Source organism: Artemia sp. Qi Xiang Cuo, chromosome 19, assembly GCF_049724085.1.
Source record: "Artemia sp. Qi Xiang Cuo chromosome 19, ASM4972408v1, whole genome shotgun sequence".
Classification (NCBI taxonomy): Eukaryota; Metazoa; Arthropoda; class Branchiopoda; order Anostraca; family Artemiidae; genus Artemia; species Artemia sp. Qi Xiang Cuo.
The window spans coordinates 51936985-51954912 of record NC_142812.1 but is presented as its reverse complement, the minus strand read 5'-3'; the positions used below and the strand labels follow the sequence as shown (position 1 = coordinate 51954912).

General features: G+C 36.9%; 1 protein-coding gene across 1 annotated transcript in view; it reads right to left on the bottom strand.

Annotated features, from left to right (window-relative positions):
- LOC148940976 (head-specific guanylate cyclase-like) overlaps positions 1-17928 on the bottom strand; it is an 84414-nt gene that overhangs the window by 51836 nt on the left and 14650 nt on the right. Inside the window, exon 2 of the mRNA XM_089105124.1 lies at positions 6490-6575. Coding sequence (XP_088961250.1) covers positions 6490-6575 — 86 coding nt within the window. The remainder of the gene's footprint in view (positions 1-6489; positions 6576-17928) is intronic.

Here is a 17928-nt window from a genome sequence, read left to right as displayed (position 1 = left end):
AAAAGGAGGCAACCAATTTAACCAGCAAAGAATCAATATTCAAATCAGTTACAAGTTTCTCTACTAAAATATTGTGGTTAATAAGGTCAAAAACTTTTTGAAGGTCAATGGAAATTAAATTTAGCCATTAATTAGGTTTTTCGAGAATTGTCCCAATTGAGTCAATAGGAAAAACAGGGTTATTATTTACATCAATTTGTAAATGATATTTGCATCAATATTTAGTTTGGCGAGCAATAGAAGACAGCTATTGCAATGATACTATAGGGACGGGGGAGGACTTTGGGTCTAATACTTAGCCAAATTTGGAACAGGATTAATTTTTGGGAAAAGGTTGCATTTAGTAAAAAACATGACACCATTTCCTTTTTTTCAAGTGGGTGATCCAAAGGACGAAGCTTAATAAATTCTGAATAATTTGACAAACGAAGAGAACTTTGGTCATGAGACTGTTCTTCTGCAACAGCTATAACGTCAATTTTATTTAATTCTGATAGCACCTTGAGTTCAGTAAGTTTTTTGAAATTAAGGCTTTCGGCGTTAGTGATTAAAAATTTTGGAAATTTAAAACGACTGGGGAAACGTGAGTGTCGTTGAGTTCCAGTAATTTTTGGGGTAGGTTTTAAATTTGGGCTGTGGAATGGTGCGGATAATTTTTGGGGCGGACTACTTATTAACGGATAATTTTTGCATGTATGAACTCTCAAATCGGAGTTCCATTGGTAGGGTATCCATGAGTTGGATTTACTTTGGCAAATGACGGGTGGAGGCCCGAGCCAGTCAACAACATTTTGGGTGGATGGAGCGGATAGGGTATGCAAGGGGGTTTGTGACGGGGAGAGATATGAGTAAAAGAGAATTGTGGGAGTGTTTGGATTCAGTAATGTCTGCGATGGTGATTGACTGGTCGTGAGTAAGTTTCTGGGTTGGAGGGGCGTTTCTGTGTTGGAGGGGTGTTTCTGGGAGAGGATACCTGGGACATGTTGCTTTATATCGGATAGGGAGGTAGGTAACAAGGGGTATTTGATAAGGGAGGAATGGGATCCGTAGTGCTGCTTAAAAAATAGGGCTTTCCAGTGTGGAATCTCTGACTGGTAACAGCTGGGTTTGCCCGAGTTTGTGCACTTGGGTTTTGTTTGAGGATTGATTTTTTTTTTTTGCAAAAAGGAAGAGGGGACATAAAAATACAGGTTATCACACCCGAAACAACGCCCGCTTGATGCTAAATTACATAAAAGAACATGGTCAAAATTACACTTTGCTTTAGTACACTTGCCAGTGAGGTAAAAACGACAAAAAGACAATAACGAGCACTTCCTTTGGTCGCACTTCGTTATATAAGAAACGGAAACAAACTTTTGAACTAGCTTCCTTATGTTTTTCGAGGTTATTATTAATATATCCATGATTATAGGGACACTTCTGACCTGATTTGCAATTTCCTTGCTTAAAACAACTGCAATTTTTTATACCACTATTATCAGGAACATTTTTTTTCCTGCAGCTTGCTTGGAGCAACATAATGTTCAAAATCACGATTATCTCCTAATTTGCAAAAACCTGCCAATAATTTATTAGCACATTTGTGGATATAAGCTTTAGTAGAGCAGAACAAACCTGTTCCTGACTGAATGAAGCAAACCTGAAATCTTGACTCAATGAAAGCCCTTTTTCCAGCAATTTCTCCAGCCCTTAGAGTCCCCATAGAAAAATGGTGGGAATCAAAACAAAACACATAATTCAGGTTTTTCGAGTATTCAATCCATTCATAAGTCTTATAGTAATCTGCACTGAATTTCTTACCGTTAGAATTGGAAGCCGGATATCTCTCAAGAATAGGTTGAGCTGTGTGTCGTGACGCGTCATAGAGATATCTGAGAGAGGTTCTTGACTGCTACTGCTACTGGAACCAGGGTTGCCAACTTTTCGGTCAATGAATATGTCCCTTGAGCATCCAAAAATATGTCCTTTTTAGCCAAATTATGTCCATATTTTGTCTATAATATGTCCATAATATGTCCATCTTTCAATCTCAAAAACTAGTTTTCTTACGATTTGTAAACCTCGTTCAAAGTGATCAGTTAACATCGAATATAATGAAAACGAATATGATTCATTTAGTTCAACCATAAAAAATGAACTAGTGTTAAAGCACAAAAATCATAAAAACATGTAAACAGTAAAAAACTACTTGTGGGAGCTTAAGGCTCATCATCCTACGAGAGTTCCGCTTGACCCGTATGGTCAGCATGAGGGTCAGCATTTTCACTTCTTTTGGTAGCTTTTGGTCAATCAGAATATTTCTTTCGCATGTCATAAGGTACAATCCAGGAGTCAAGTGACGTTGCGGAGCGCTAGGTAAGCTGGGTTGCCCTTCAATCAGGGGGGTGACATCCCCAAAGGCATAATTAATGGACTTTTGAACAATGCTGAACAAAATAGATGTCGACAAATTCTGATTGGATGCTGGTTTTCGGAACTGATAGGCACGGGGGAGGGGGGCGGTTGCCCTCAAATCAGTTTCAACTCCTATAAAGGGCACTAAACTTCAATCAAATGAGCCCCATCTGCAGTTTATACGACTAACCATTCCATAAAACCTTATATGCCCCTGGGGTATAGCTTAAAACCCTTGCCCCAGGGCTCTAATGGGTTGTGTAAACGCTGAGGGCATTGTTATATGTTCCTTGGACCATTTTAAACAATTTTTCTATCTCAAAATTTCTGTTGGATGCATCTAAGGAAAAGAATACGTGTGTGGAGAGGGGTGGCTTACTCCAAGGGTTGCACGGCCCTTGTGTTTCAAGAATCGTTCTTAAAACAAGTAGACAAAAGGTCTACTAAAAAAGTAAACAAAAGGTCCCCGTCATATACGGAATAATTTCTGTACGTTTTAAGTTTTAATGTCACTCCTTACTTTCGGTAGGAAAAACTAGTTTTTGTTTTTATTTCTGATCGTTTTTCAGATAATCCCAGGAAATACACCCACTTTGTGGAAAATTTCCTCTCGAAAAATTCCTCTATATAAAGTTCCTCTCATGTAAAATTCTTCCGCCGGGAAATTACCCCCGGACAATTCCATTTCTGCTGCGAATCCTTCCCAGAAAATTTTTCCTTACGACTCTGCCTGAAAAATGCTCCTTACCATACTTTTATTTGAAGAAAGACTTGTATTCATTTAGTTTCTGATCCTTTTTAAGGTCATTGGGGAATATCCCTGTTTGGAAAATACCCCTCCCCCTGAAAAGTTTATCCCCCAGAAATTTTTCATGGAGAATTTCTCCTGATGATAGTTCCCCCAAGGAAATTTCTCCCGTGAAAAATACCCCCCCCCGTCAAAAAAAAAATCCCATGAAAATTCCAACTCCGCTGAAAACTTCCCCTGAGAGTTCCCACAGAGTGTCTCTGCATGTACAATGGGATCAACAACGAGAAAAACGACAAATAAAAAACATACTGTATACAAATTCTGGTAAATACTCCCCATGTAAAATTTTCTCCGAAAAGTTTACCCCCGGAAACTTCCATCCCCAGTGGGAAATTCTCCCCGTAAAAAATCCATCCCCATAAAATCTCCTCCCACTCCTGAAAAATGTCGGTATACTTCCCTATAACAAATACTATATGTACACAATAGGCAAATTTCATGACTTGCGGCCCTTCCTCTGGTGGTTCAGAGGGGTCATGTTATCTCCAAAGACATATCTATTGCACCTTTCAACAATACTGAACAAAATAGCCATTTCAAAATTTTGATCATACGACTTTCAGGAAAAAAGGGCGTGGGACGGTGGCTAATTGTCCTCCAATTTTTGGTCACTTAAAGAGGACAGTAGATCTTTTAATTTTCGTTTGAACGAACCCTTCTTGCGAAATTCTAGTACCACTGGTTCGATATGATCACCCCTGGGAAAAGCATCAACAATAAATAAACACGAATCTGTGATGCTTCTTCTGGCAAACACTTTAAAATTTCATTTTTATAGATAGGAGCTTGGAACCTCTACAGTAGGGTTCTCTAATGGCGTGATTTCCATGAAAATTCTTTGACTTCTATGGGGTGTTCCTCACTTTTTTCGAAAATTTGGCAAATTTTCTCAGGTCCACTAAAACACTATACTTAAAAAATATTATATATTTGGAATCAGCACAATAAGCTAATTTTTTGGTACATCTATTGATATCAAAATTGATTCCAGATCATCAAGAATCTAATTTTTTTCTTTTGCTAACTTTTCATTTTCAGTTAGTAATACTTGATAAATAGATGTCAGCAACTCCAAAAAATAATAATCTTTGTAAAAAATTAGTAGTTAAGTAAATTTAGTGCTAGACAAGTAGTTTTAATACTGATTTGGTGAAAAATTAAATTTTTTTTTTACAAAAATATGTATCCAGCGGGGAAATATTCTCTTTAATGTCATAAATTTGTAAAATATGTCCCTTTTATGTCCCAAATTCCTAAAATATGTCCCAATTTTGCCCTATTATGTCATTGTGTCCCGGCACACAGGAATATGTCCATTGGACATAAAATATGTCCAGTTGGCAACCCTGACTGGAACCCGCAAGGGGTTCAGGGATGTAGACCAAACTTTCATGTTGATCTGAGCCAGTTATTGTTCAGCTTGTTTCTGATGGACTATCGGAGGCGGAGGAATTTGTCTCCACTAACCAAACCCGACACTTTCAGCACTGACATTATTGACAGTTTCTCTATTTTTCTTCCCCATTTTCACCGTAAAAAAATCTAAAGTTTATTGTCGCTTTTTAATCATAGTTCGATTACGAATTCTTCAAAAGAAACAACAGGCCCGTTTTTTTAGCACTAAGATCTTACATCTAAGATCTTACATCTTTCTGCAAAGATTATCGTTTTTTAACTCATCTTTGCTCTAGGATCTTACAGCTCACTGATGTTAGCAAAAAGTGTGAAGACCGCCACTGTTTTGCCATATAGAACAATGATGAGAGAACCTTTATGATCTACTCATTATTGCTCTCAGACCGCTGATCAGAGCAGAATGATGAAAGACGTTTGCACAAAAACGACCAAAGATGTAAGATCTTTGTTCAAATATTTTACTTTTAAGCGTTTTCTGACAAAAGATGTAAGATCTTAGCACATTGATGAGTAAAAAAACACCCCTAATAAAGAAAGACTGATCAGCCGACGTTTGGTTTTGAATAAACCCTACTCAGAAATCACTATTCCGGTCGAAGATTGGGTAATAAAATAGCATAGACGCGCTCATAGCATAGACGCGCTCAAAACAAGATTGTCTCCTAATGGTAGAATTAGGGTGGTACAAGAGTGGGAAAGACGGAAAATTTCAAAACAAGGTCATCAAAAAACAACAGTGCTATTTAATAGCTGTGCAAAACGGTGCACAGGGGCGACAAATAAAATCGACCAGTTAGCCAGTCTCGCTGGTTTATATAGCACATAACTAAGATGGAAAATGGCTGTGAAATATAAATGAAAGGTAATTTTCAAAGAGTAGCGGAGGAGAATGGCCCCTTGACCCCCCTTAATTGACGCATCTGCTAAAAACCCAGCCAGTGAAAAAAGACCTGTTAGAAAAATTTTTTATTTTTTGAAAATAATTTTTCTGTGTGGGGGGGGGGGGAGATTGCTATATGCAAAATGTATTCCAGAGCACGAGTATATTAAAGATATCTGGGTACGGTTATTCTTTTCAAATTTACAATGTTATATCTCATTATAATATTCAATTAAATTCATAAAATTAAAAGGTTAAATCTACAGAGCCAAAAAAAAAAAAAAATGTTAAAAAGTAAAAAAAAAAATTCGATGGGACCACTTAACTTGTTGGATGCTTCATATTCACAGATGATTCCCTATTTTGGTCGTACAGTCAAAATAAGCATTGCCATTCCTTATTTAAACTCCAAGTTTGGTCAAAATATGGGCTTATCTCCAGTACCTTACCTCCCGATTTTGAGGACTCTTTAAATCCAGTGTGTGGTTCGAACAGTCCCAGTTTCACAAAAGTTCTGGGGGAGGGCCTTCTACACTCATTTAATCTGGACATAATCACAATTCTTCCTTGAAATCTTTAATTATCTCTGATTTCAAGATTTATCCCCCCCCCCGAGGTAGATTTTACCGCGTGTCCTACCAGAAAAGATATGGTTTACCGCGGTTCAGAACCCTAGTAAAAGACCTATCAAATTAGAATATTCAGAAACTAACTGATCAACCTATCTCTATATCTCACGCGCTCTCTCTCTGTATCACTCTTCCCTCCCCCCTTCTCTCCTCTTTCATCCTGTATACTAAGGGACATAGTTACAAAATCATCCCCTGCATCCCTCTCCCTCTTTCCTTTTCTCATTCCCTCGCCCACTCAATCATTCCAATTCTCTCTTTCGTCATTTTTGTCCGTTTCCTTATTTCCACCTCAATCAGCTTTACCAGAATAAAAATTTCTAGTGAGTCAACTAAGTTAGAAAATTCAAAATTACCTGATAAATCTTTGTAAGTGTTCGTCTTCTCTACCGCTGTCTAAATCGTAGAACAAGGTTTCAAGTGCTCCTCTTACGACAGAAAACTGAAAAAGCATACGTGCATAAAAATATTTCTCTTGGAAAGGAGAAACTATGTTGCAAAATAGATCAGGAGAGAGGTTTTGACATTGCAAATGATCCATGTAATTTACATAAATTGTTTACTGTTGTTTTAGTTTAGATACATCTGTATTTACAAGCGTCACTAACTAAACACTGGATTAGAGGCTATAAAATCACTGGTGACCGAACAACTAACGGATTTTATAAAAGTAATAAAATTCTTGCCACTCAGTGATGAAAAAACTAATTTTAAATCGAAAATGGCTTGTGGCCAATTATTGGCTTTTCAATTTTTTATTTTGCTATTTTTTTTTTATTTTATCTGTTAGTCTCCAGCATCTTACAGAATATATGTGTTGCTTTGTTTTTTGTTTCTTTTGTTAGTAGCACACTCACTGATGCTATTGGTGTGCTACCGATTGATCTTGCCTCTGTTTTTTTTATAATAAATTATTATCATTACTACTGCTACTACTACTATTGTTAAAGGTTCTCCATGTTGTTTGGTTTTTAGGCTTGCTTTCTGTTTTGTTTGTTTTTATTCGGTTTATTTCATTCATGTTTTGCTACAGACTGTGTGAACGCGTTCAGTGGCGGATCCAGGATTTTTTTTTTGGGGGTGGGGGAGCAAAATAGGTTGATCCGATAAACTTGCGTTAGGAGCAAGTTTAATTAACGCAATTTTGCGTTAATTAAATAAATTACACTACTTTAGACTGTGTTAGGAGGGTGCGCGCCCCCTCACCCTTCCCCTGGATCCGCCACTGATCGCGTTTCCTTTTAGCTTTTTTCTATAGTGCTAAAGAGGAGAGGCACTTTTCCTTTCGAAATATCCGTTTTATTTCATCCAGTATTTTCGTTGATCTTATAAAACCTCGTTCTCGCTTTTCTTCTCCTTTGTTATTTACTGTAAATTACCTATCAGTTACATTTTCCCAAAACCTTATTATATAAAATAGCACAAATTAGAAGATAGGCTTAAAGATTTGATCTTTTTTACATGTAGGCTACTCAACTCTTATGCAAATGTTAGTTAAATAGTTTGTGCATGTGATCATATGCATAGGTAATTTTGAAATTGCCAGGTGTGATACATTTAACGGGTATCACAGCTCTTAGTCACAACTCTCAGCGACTGAAATAAATTCCTGACGTACTCCTGCTTACAGCAATCTTGTAGACATCTTTGACAAGAGACTTTTCCCTATTTTTTCCACCTGCAATAATTTATGTCAAATAAGACGCCAGTTTTATAATTTCTTCATCATGACACGGATCTGTTTTATTTCTTGTAGGTCAATATCGTACGGAGACAGGAGATATTGATATCTATCCTCTGTTTTATTTAGGAAGTATGGTTTATAGTAGAGTACAAACAGCGTGTGCTTTGGCAAGTTCCTCGCGCCTTTTCTCCCATGCCATCAGCAAAGGTTTCCCTGAATGTTTGAAGCAGGCAAAACTGGTTATTTAAGTATGACTATTACCATCATTGTATGCAACTATTCTTGTTAGATGCCTTGTGGGCAGTTACATGTACACCTATTGTAATATTGTTTTTTTTTTTTCTCAATATCATCTGCTAATAAGTGTATGTTTTAATTCCCAAGAAAGATATGAAATTTAAAATAGATTTACTTAACAGATATGTTTTCTTTGCCTACCTTCATTTTTACTTGTTTTGCGATGCTGAACATTCCAAGACTCTACAATTTCAAGGACAAATATGCACCATCAGTAATACGCATTATGCAGGGGCGACAATTCACGAAAATAAAGGAGGAGAGAGCAAAGTATTTTTTTGAAATACACGCAGGGGGGAGGAGGGCAATTTTCTTTGTGTCGTTTTTCAACAAAATACCAAAAAATGTATTTTTCAAAGTAATGGGGGGAATTTAGGGGGACAATAGCCTCTTCCCTCCAATTTGTGTACCTGATATTACGAATACAAAAACATAAGGGATGCGAAGTTCATGCTTTAGTGATTCTGGAAAATTAATCAAGCCACTTCCATGCTGACCAGAATCAGAACACATTCCGCTCAGGCACGTAAGGAGATACATTTTTCAGGTAGTATTTTACTAAAATTATTTAATAATTTGGTTGAAAAGTACCCATAAATTTTTATTTTTTTTCGTTTTTTCGGGGGGGGGGGGGCAGCCCTAGAAACCCGACTGGATACTTCCCTGCCGCTTAAACACAAAAAAAGAGAAAAATTGCTGTTAGAAGCTACTAAGTTGCTTGGAAAATGATATCAATTTGTTTATTTGAGCAAAGAGAATTTAAACAGGTAACTACCAATTTGGTCGACGTTACCAGTCGTTACTGTGGGATCGGTAGCCATTTGTGGCCTCTCTAACTCCAGGTTTATTTCGTGGGGCATGAGTAAATGGTGTTTAGTAGTGGCGACAAATGGCCAAATTTAACATCAAACTGGGTATAGTGTGCAAACTTAACAGCCGCATTGGTATAAATTATTAATCATAATAGCTTTAACGGGGAACTGCCGAAAATTGGTGATTAATAACTAGGTTAGAAGTGTCTTAAGTGAGTATGTTAGGTCTCTCCATCAAAAGTCTCCTTTCAAACACATACTGTATCTAACACTTAGAAAATAGTATTTTAAAGAGAGGCCAAGAAGTTGTCAAAGGTTACGAATTTTGTAAGACGTGTCTTGAGTGGATGCAGTAGATTTTTATATTTAAATTCTCATTTTAAATATTTAATGTATCTAGCTTCAAAACAGTGTTTTAAGAAGTTGATAAAACTCGTCAACTTAGCAAGATGTCTTTTAAGTGGATGTAGTAAATATCTTCATTAAGATTCTCTTGCTATATCCTATATCGAAAATTCTCATACATAAAAAAAAAATAATAACATGCTGCCCAAATGGTCTGCGTTGCACAGGTACCAATCTCCTGATTCACTGCCTTCGGCTGGGAGTACAGTGCGTGGTCAGAGGTAAATCATACGACACTCCTTGTTTTTCCCCCAGATTTCTCCAGACACCCATTTAGAGCTGGGTTGACTCTGGCTGAGCTTACAAAGTCACACCATTGACCCCCTTCCAAACCAAATATCCAGCGACGCCAGACAAGATCCTCATGCTTTATCCAATATTATATGCCATACATACAACTGGTTTTTAAAGGGAGTGTCTTAAAGGTGATTTAAAATTATAAAACTTAGTAAGATGCATCTTTGGTGGACATAGTAGATGTCCACTAAAAGACGTCAAATGGATTTTCTAGGGAATGGCTGGAAGGTGGCTAATAATCTGAAATTCTCGTCATCAATAGAAATGCCTGATTTCAACATTATCATTCTTACTTCAAATATACGCTATATCTAACTACAAACCAAAAAAAGTAAGCAGCCCAAAAATGATGTAAACCGCTACGAAAGTATGACAGATGTTTAGCTGTCATTATACAGAAAAAAACAAGTTTTTTCTATTGAAAGTAAGGAGCAAGACTACAACTTTAAGTGAGCATAAACCACTCCGTCTCTAAGGCGAGCCACCCCTTACTCAGCCCTTATCCTTTACGCGGGTCTCAAAGTTCTTTAAAATCCCTTTTCATTCAAATTCAGCGGATATTGTGTTTGAGCAGATTGTCTAACAGAATTTTGACCTAAAGTCATACTTTGGCGTAAAGAGCACAGAATAATTTCTGTTTGTTTCAAGTGTCAATGTTGCTCCTTACTTTCAGTGGAATTTTCTTTTTATTTAATGTCTCTCCGTAGACCTCCCCCCCCCCCAAGAAAATTCCGCATATTTCCCAATAAAAAATGCTATTTGCGGACAAAGGGCAAACTGTGGAACTTACAGCCCCTACCCCAGGGAGTATGGGGATCTTGTCATAAAAGTGGAATGGGACTCGGACTCTTCCTGCAAAAAAAAAAAAAAAATAAGATTCCAAGGTTCAGAATTGAAAAACTTATAGAACAGTTTACACGCGTAGCTTTAATAAAGATACTGGAGGAAAGCCTTAGTCCCGGACTTGAGTCAGTCCCCTCCCAAGTAGCTTCTGAAACACTGGATAGAGTAGTCGAGAAGGTGAAAATCACAGGTCTGGAGTCAGCCGAAGATATTCTTGGTCATAAATCTAAAACTGAAAAGCCTTGGATCAATATGAAATCCTTGAACTCTGTGAGCAAAAACGGCAGGTCTGCAACAAGCAGGACAGTGAAAGTAAGTACATGTACGAAATGATTCAACGAACAGTGCAAAAAAAGGTAGGAGTAGCCCTCAGAAATGACGTGCGAGAGAAATGCGAGTCTTGCGAAAATGGTTTTAAGTAAGGAAATAGTCACAGATTGCACAAAATAGTGAAAGAATTCGTCACACAAACACCCTCCACTATCACTAGTGTTTTCGACACGGATGGTCAGCCACTTGGTGATATTGAAGCCATTAAAGAAAGATGAAAAAACTTTTTTGAAGAAAAGCTGAATCTGCTTCTTACGTGTAACCCTACTGTAATATCAGCATTTACCAAACCGGTAATTTTCCAAAAGCACTGGGCTAAAGCGGCAATCCTACCTCTCCATAAGAAAGGCCCAAGATACAAATGTAAAAATTATCCACCCATTAGCAACACCAGCTACCCAGCTAAAATTCTAAGAAGGATTTTCCTAAATCAAATCAGAGCCATTATCACAAACCTGATCAATAGTGATTATCAGGCTGGTTTCTGCCCTGGACTGTAAACCACGAATCAGATTTTGTCGTGAGACAACTTGGGAAAAAGTGTCTTGAGTTTGGTAAAGAAATCCTTCAACTATTTATTGATTTCAAGCAGGCCTTTGATCTTGTATGGCGTAACGGGCTATGGCACATGGCAAACTATGGTGTGCCCAAAAACTTAATCAATACTATCAAAAATATGTAAGATAACTTTCACAGCTACGTTCAGACCCAGGAAGGGCAGACAGACGAGTTTGAAACGACTTCCGGTGTGCTTCAGGGTTGCATAATTTCTCTACAAGTATTCAAACTATTATTGCACGCTATCTTATCCCTACTAGAAAATAAAGTAGGCCTGAATAGTAGCGGAGTCTCCATATACACCCTAGCCTATGCTGACGACCTCAATATGCTTGCCGAAACAGTGCCTAGATTACAGGCTTAAGATTCTGAACTAGAATCCACAGCAAATAACTTGGGCATGACCATTAAATCGAAAATGACGAAAGTCAAGCGTAGAGCGAGAGACTCCAGCCCATCTTCTATTCATGTCATAGTAAGCGGTGAATCCGTCATCTGTTTCGTATACCTTGGGAGCCTACTGAAATCGGATAATAGTTGCAATGACAACACAGAAAGAAGACTTGCGCTAGGAAGGGCAAGCTACAAGAGGCTGCTCCCCGTCTTCAAGAATAAACATCTATCAATACAACTAAAGCTACAACTCTTTGACTCTTTAACCGGTCCTGTTGCCCTATACGCCAGCAAGACGTGGACTCTAAAAGTGGAGGACGAGGGAATAATTTACGCATTCCAAATAAAATGCATTCACCGTATAGCCAGTATAACATACCTTGACAAAGTCTCTAACGAAGAACTTCGGTAACAGCTGAAACGAAAAACACTAATACTCCAGAATATGTGCCTACAACAACATAGATATCTGGGCCACGATCACCAGATGTAGTAAGCCGCGACTGCCATAGACTATTTTCAAAGGTACAGTAGACGGTAGTCGCCGCCCCGGCAGACCAAGGAAGAGATGGTGTGACAACTTTGGAAACGACCTCCTACAACTTTTAAATCAAGCAGATGACCGAATATCCTACAGAGAGCTGATCTGTCAACATGTAAAGATACTGGCCCCAACTTTACCCACGAGCACGTCCGGGACATAAGTAAGGCCAGGTACGGGAGGGGGCTAGCTGTCTTCCGATTTTTTGGTCACTTAAAAAGGGCACTAAAACTTTTGATTTTTGTTCTAATAATTTTTCTCGTGATCCTATAGGATCATTTGTTCGATGCGATCAGTCATGGCAAAATCAGCAAAGAAACAAAAAAAAAACAAAAAAACAAATAATAAGCACGCATCTGTAATCTTTCATCTAGCAAAACATACAACTTTCTACTTTTTCGTAGATAGGAATTTGAAACCTCTTCAATAGGATTCACTTATATGCAGAATCTGATATAATTATTTTCATTAAAATCACTTGACTATTTGGGGGCGTTTCCTCCGTTTCCAATACCAAGCAAATTTTTTCAGGCTCATAGCTTTTGAAGGGTACATTATGCATAATGAATTTATATATGTTGAATCAGAATAAAAAGCCAATTTTGTATGTATTAAATACTCTAGATATTCCATTTTTAGAGTTTCGGTTACTATTTGGCTGAGTTGCTCCCCACTTATAGTTTGTTATCACTTCTTAAAAAAAACTTAAACTTTTTTCGCATGCTGACCAAAGGTCTGCGTCGCGCAGGCACCGATGTCCTGATTCAACGCCTTCGGCCGGGAGTGCAATACCTGGTTGGGGGCAAATCATCCGACGCTTCCCGTGTTTCCCCCTCCCTCCATATTTCTGAGTTGTGTCTTAAGTGGATGTAGTAGATGCATTCTTTGAAGTCTTTGTTACAAACTTACAATATGCATAGCGTCAAACAGGTTTTCCAGAGATATGGCCAAGAAGTAGTATAAATCAATATGATGTGTCTAAGGTGGGCCTGGCTTATTTCTACTTTAAGAATCTATATGTATGTTGCATCTAATTTAAGCTGGTTTTTAAATTGAGTGACTTTGAGATTTGTGCTTGAGATTGTATGACCTTGAGCTCTAACTTACATGGAAAGGACAAGCTACTAATATCAATGGATATAGACCCCAACTCCGCGCCGATAAGGGAAGACCGGAGGCGGTGGGGCCAAAACAGCGCACCGCCACCGTGCCGCCGCCGTTCAGATGTCGGTGGCTCGCCATCGGTAAGATGTCGGCGGAGAGCCGCCGGCGCCATCAATGTTGACCGCAAAGACTAATGTTTTCATCAGTCTTTCTCAAATCACAGCTCAAATTTACAAGAGATTCGAGCCTATTCACGAGTTCAAAAATTCACAAGTCGCTGGCTGGAAACTGGTCTTCTTTGTTATTCATCAAGAGAAGTAGAAATCCGGTAGAAATGAAATGACTGTGGCGTTTCAGAACCCTTGCATAATACGAGTAGTTGGAGTATCTATTAGCTATGTATTTTTTAACATAAATAATTATCAAACTTAGTAGGTTTTTTTCATCGAGCACTACTGCATACAAAACTTAAAATACCGTATCACAAAATTCGTCAGTTATCTGAATATAACTTTGAACTTAGAAGCTTAATTTCTTCATAATGCCCTTTGCCTATATCTGTTTCGTCACCTTTAAAACAGTTGAAATGGGCGACTTTGATATTGATTGTTTTTTTTTTTGCTCTTTTGGATTCCTAAAAAGCCTTCTTGTATTAAAAACTGGTTTTTAATAACATTTAAAAAAATGCATTTTAAATTTTTTTTGGCTTTTTTACAGAATATATATCATGTAGGCTAAGGCTGAACTGCTGCTTTTTTATTGCTTTTGGCTGCTCTTTTGGATATTATTCATTTTTTCTTTTGGGGATTCATTCCAAATTATAAACTCATAAATACCTAATATCAGTCGAATTATAAACTGCATCTAAAAGGAGTAAATTTATCAAACTGATAAATACATGATGAACATTTCACATGAGAACACTTCAATTACAATAAAACGAAAAATACTTAATGGTTTATTCGGTATGAAGAAAAATGAAGTGCAAGCTATTTTCTTAGTTAAAAAATGAAAAGCTCATCTGTTTTAAATGCAATTAAATGAAATAATATGCAGACTGAAATAGCTGCAGTAAGATGCTGAGATTTTCTTCCTAGTTCGTAACTTTTAAACCAAGCAAAATGTTAAGACACTTAGTATCAGTTATTGAGTTTAAGCTTTGATTTCCAAAAGCTCACAAAAACTACCAAATTTGAGAAAGTCGCAACAATAAGTCACCTCTGGTCAAAAATACTCAAAGACTTTTCTTTGATCCCCACCCAGGCTTAAAGCTTCGCTATGGTCATATCCATGGAAATCTCTAAAGAGTTTCTTTTTAAAATAGCTTTCAAGCGTAGTTAGGGGTATTTAGCCTTTTTTGCTTTTCTTCAATGCTTTGAAAAAAATGTTATAATATTCCAAATGTTACATTTGTTATATTTGTGCTTATTTTTGGTAATCATTTGTGGGGTGATCGAATTTTTTAAACCACTGTAGATACGTAAGAACGGTGCAACATCTAGTACCCTGAGGTCATAAGACTGTCAAAGCGTCCTCCTTGAGCCTCCCAAATTGAAAGCTTATATTTTGACCTGGCCTTTTAATGTAACTTGGGCACTGGACCATACATTGTACACTCGATACATTGTCACTCGAGCGCAACGTTAGGTGAGGATGTCAATATTGCTGTCGTCACACCAATTCGTTTAGTGTAAATCTGCCTGGTACTTATGAATGAATGTTTTCAAAGTAAACCCGTTTCATCAATAAGAAAAAAAACGGATTGGACGCATATTTCCCTTTCCCTTTGGACGATAAAACTATACAAGTGCTTTATCAAGCATAACTCACGAAAATCTTGCTAATTTTTGTCAACTTTTCAACTTTTTGGCATCCCTGCTTCCAATAAAAAAATCAAGGTACTATTACTTAAATATAATAATTCCCTATGCCCCCCCCCCCTACCTCTGGATACCACCTTGATAGGATGCCGTCTCTGCTATAAATTAAAAAAAAATTAACTTTTTGGCATCCCTGCTTTCAATAAAAAAATTAAAGATATTATCATTTAAATGTAATACCTCCCTCACCCCCCTCCCCCTCTCGATACCACCTTGATAGGATACCGTCTCAGCTTTGCATTTGAAAAATAATTTACTTAATAATTAACTAGGTCACTATATGGTTCAAACAAACACGCAAAATAACGTTAAACAGCTTAGTTTTCCTTGAAAAACAATTGAGGGTATGAGAAAGGGGTACAAAGACAACAACAAAATGTCGAAATTATTCAGATATACCTCAAATTATTGGAAAACTGAGTCATACATTCGCCGTGGCATTCAATAAGAGTTCCTTCCTACATATTTTATTTACGAGTGTTGAATGTTTGACTTCCATGCAAGAGTCATTTAGGTCTTATATATATATTAAATAAAAAAAAACAATCTTTTTAAACTGAAAGTAAGGAGCGACATTAAAACTTAAAACGAACAGAAATTATTCTGTATATGAAAGAGACTGTCCCCTCCTCAACGCTTCGCTCTTTACGCTAAATTTTTTTATTGTTTTAAAAAATAAAGTTGTGAGACAGAGTCAAACTTTAGCGTAAAGAGCGAGGCGTTGCGGAGGGGACAGTCTCTTACATATACAGAATAATTTCTGTTCGTTTTAAGTTTTAATGTCGCTCCTTACTTTCAGTTTAAAAAACTTGTTTTTTTTTATTTAATTTTTGAACGTTTTCGAATAAATGCAGGTTTTGATCTTGGCTCACCGTACATGAATAATTAAAACAAAATTTTCATATTAATTTACTTTTATTTAGTTAAATGGCTTTCTCGAAACTTGTTTAATTTTATTTATGAACGTTTTTATTAGTAATAAATATACGAAACTTACGAATTAACTTACGTAACGAACTTCTATATTCATATATTTTTAATACATTTATTAGGGGGTTCGCCCACTAGTCAATACCTTGCTCTTTAAGCAAAACTTCAAATTTTGTTCAAATTCTTTAGAAATGACCGCTTAATCACAAAGGCCGTTAATTAGAATAAATAGCTCTTATGAAAGTACTAAAAAATTTTTGGCTTAAAGAGCGAGGCATTGACTACGGGATGAACCCAATTATATATGTAATATTTTCTGTTCGTTTAAAGTTTCGATGTTGCTGCTGTTGTAGTTGAAATACTTGTTTTTTTATATTAAATTTATGGTCTTTTTTTAAATAATGCTGGGAAATCCGGCGTCCCCTTCATAGCAATGTCCCTTCCCCCATGAACACTTCCTTCATGAAAAGATCCTACCACATAACCCCTGACCCCCCCCCCCCACTACCAGGAAAAATCTCCCCTGAAAACGTCTGTATACTTCCAAATAACCAATACTATATGTTAACATGGGGTAAAGTTCATAACTTTCAGCCCTCCCCCCGGGAAGTTCGGGGGATTAAGTCATCCTAAAAGAAATACTTATAATATTTTCGAACATGCTGAACAAAATGGCTATCTCAAAATTTTGATCAGGTGACTTTGGGAAAAAAATGAGCGTGGAGGGGGCCTAGTTGCCCTCCATTTTTTTTGGTCACTTAAAAAGGGCACTAGAACTTTCAATTTCCATTCCAATGAGCCCTCCCACGATATTCTAGGACAACTGGGTCAATACGATCACCCCTGGGAAAAAAACAAAAAAAAAACAACAAACAAACAAACAAATAAACACGCACCCGTGATCTTTCTTCTGGCAAAAAATGCAAAATTCCACATTTTTGTAGATGGGAGCTTGAAACCTCTACAGTAGGGTTCTCTGATACGCTGAATATGATGGTGTGATTTTCATTAAGGTTCTATAACTTTTAGGGGGTCTTTCCCCCTTTTTCGAAAATAAGCCAAATTTTCTCAGGCGCCTAACTTTTGATGGGTACCATTAAACTTGATGAAACTTATATATTTGAAATCAGCATTAAAATGTGATTCTTTTGATGTATCTATTTGTATCAAAATACCGTTTTCTAGAGTTTCGGTTACGATTGAGCCGGGTCGCTCCTTATTTACAGTTCGTTACCACGAACTGTTTGATATATATTTATATATATATATATATATATATATATATATATATATATATATATATATATATATATATATATATATATATATATATATATCACCCCTGGGAAAAAAACAAAATAAAAACAACAAACGAACAAACAAATAAACACGTACCCGTGATCTTTCTTCTGGCAAAAAATGCAAAATTCCCCATTTTTGTAGATAGGAGCTTGAAACTTCTACAATAGGGTTCTCTGATACGCGAGATATGATAATGTGATTTTCATTAAGGTTATTTAGCTTTTAGGGGGTCTTTCCCCCCTTTTTCAAAACTAAGCCAAATTTACTCATGCGCCTAACGATTGATAAGTACAATTAAACTTGATGAAATTTATATATTTGAAATCAGCATTAAAATGTAATTCTTTTGATGTATTTATTTGTATCAAAATACCGTTTTCTAGAGTTTCGGTTACGATTGAGCCGGGTCGCTCCTTACT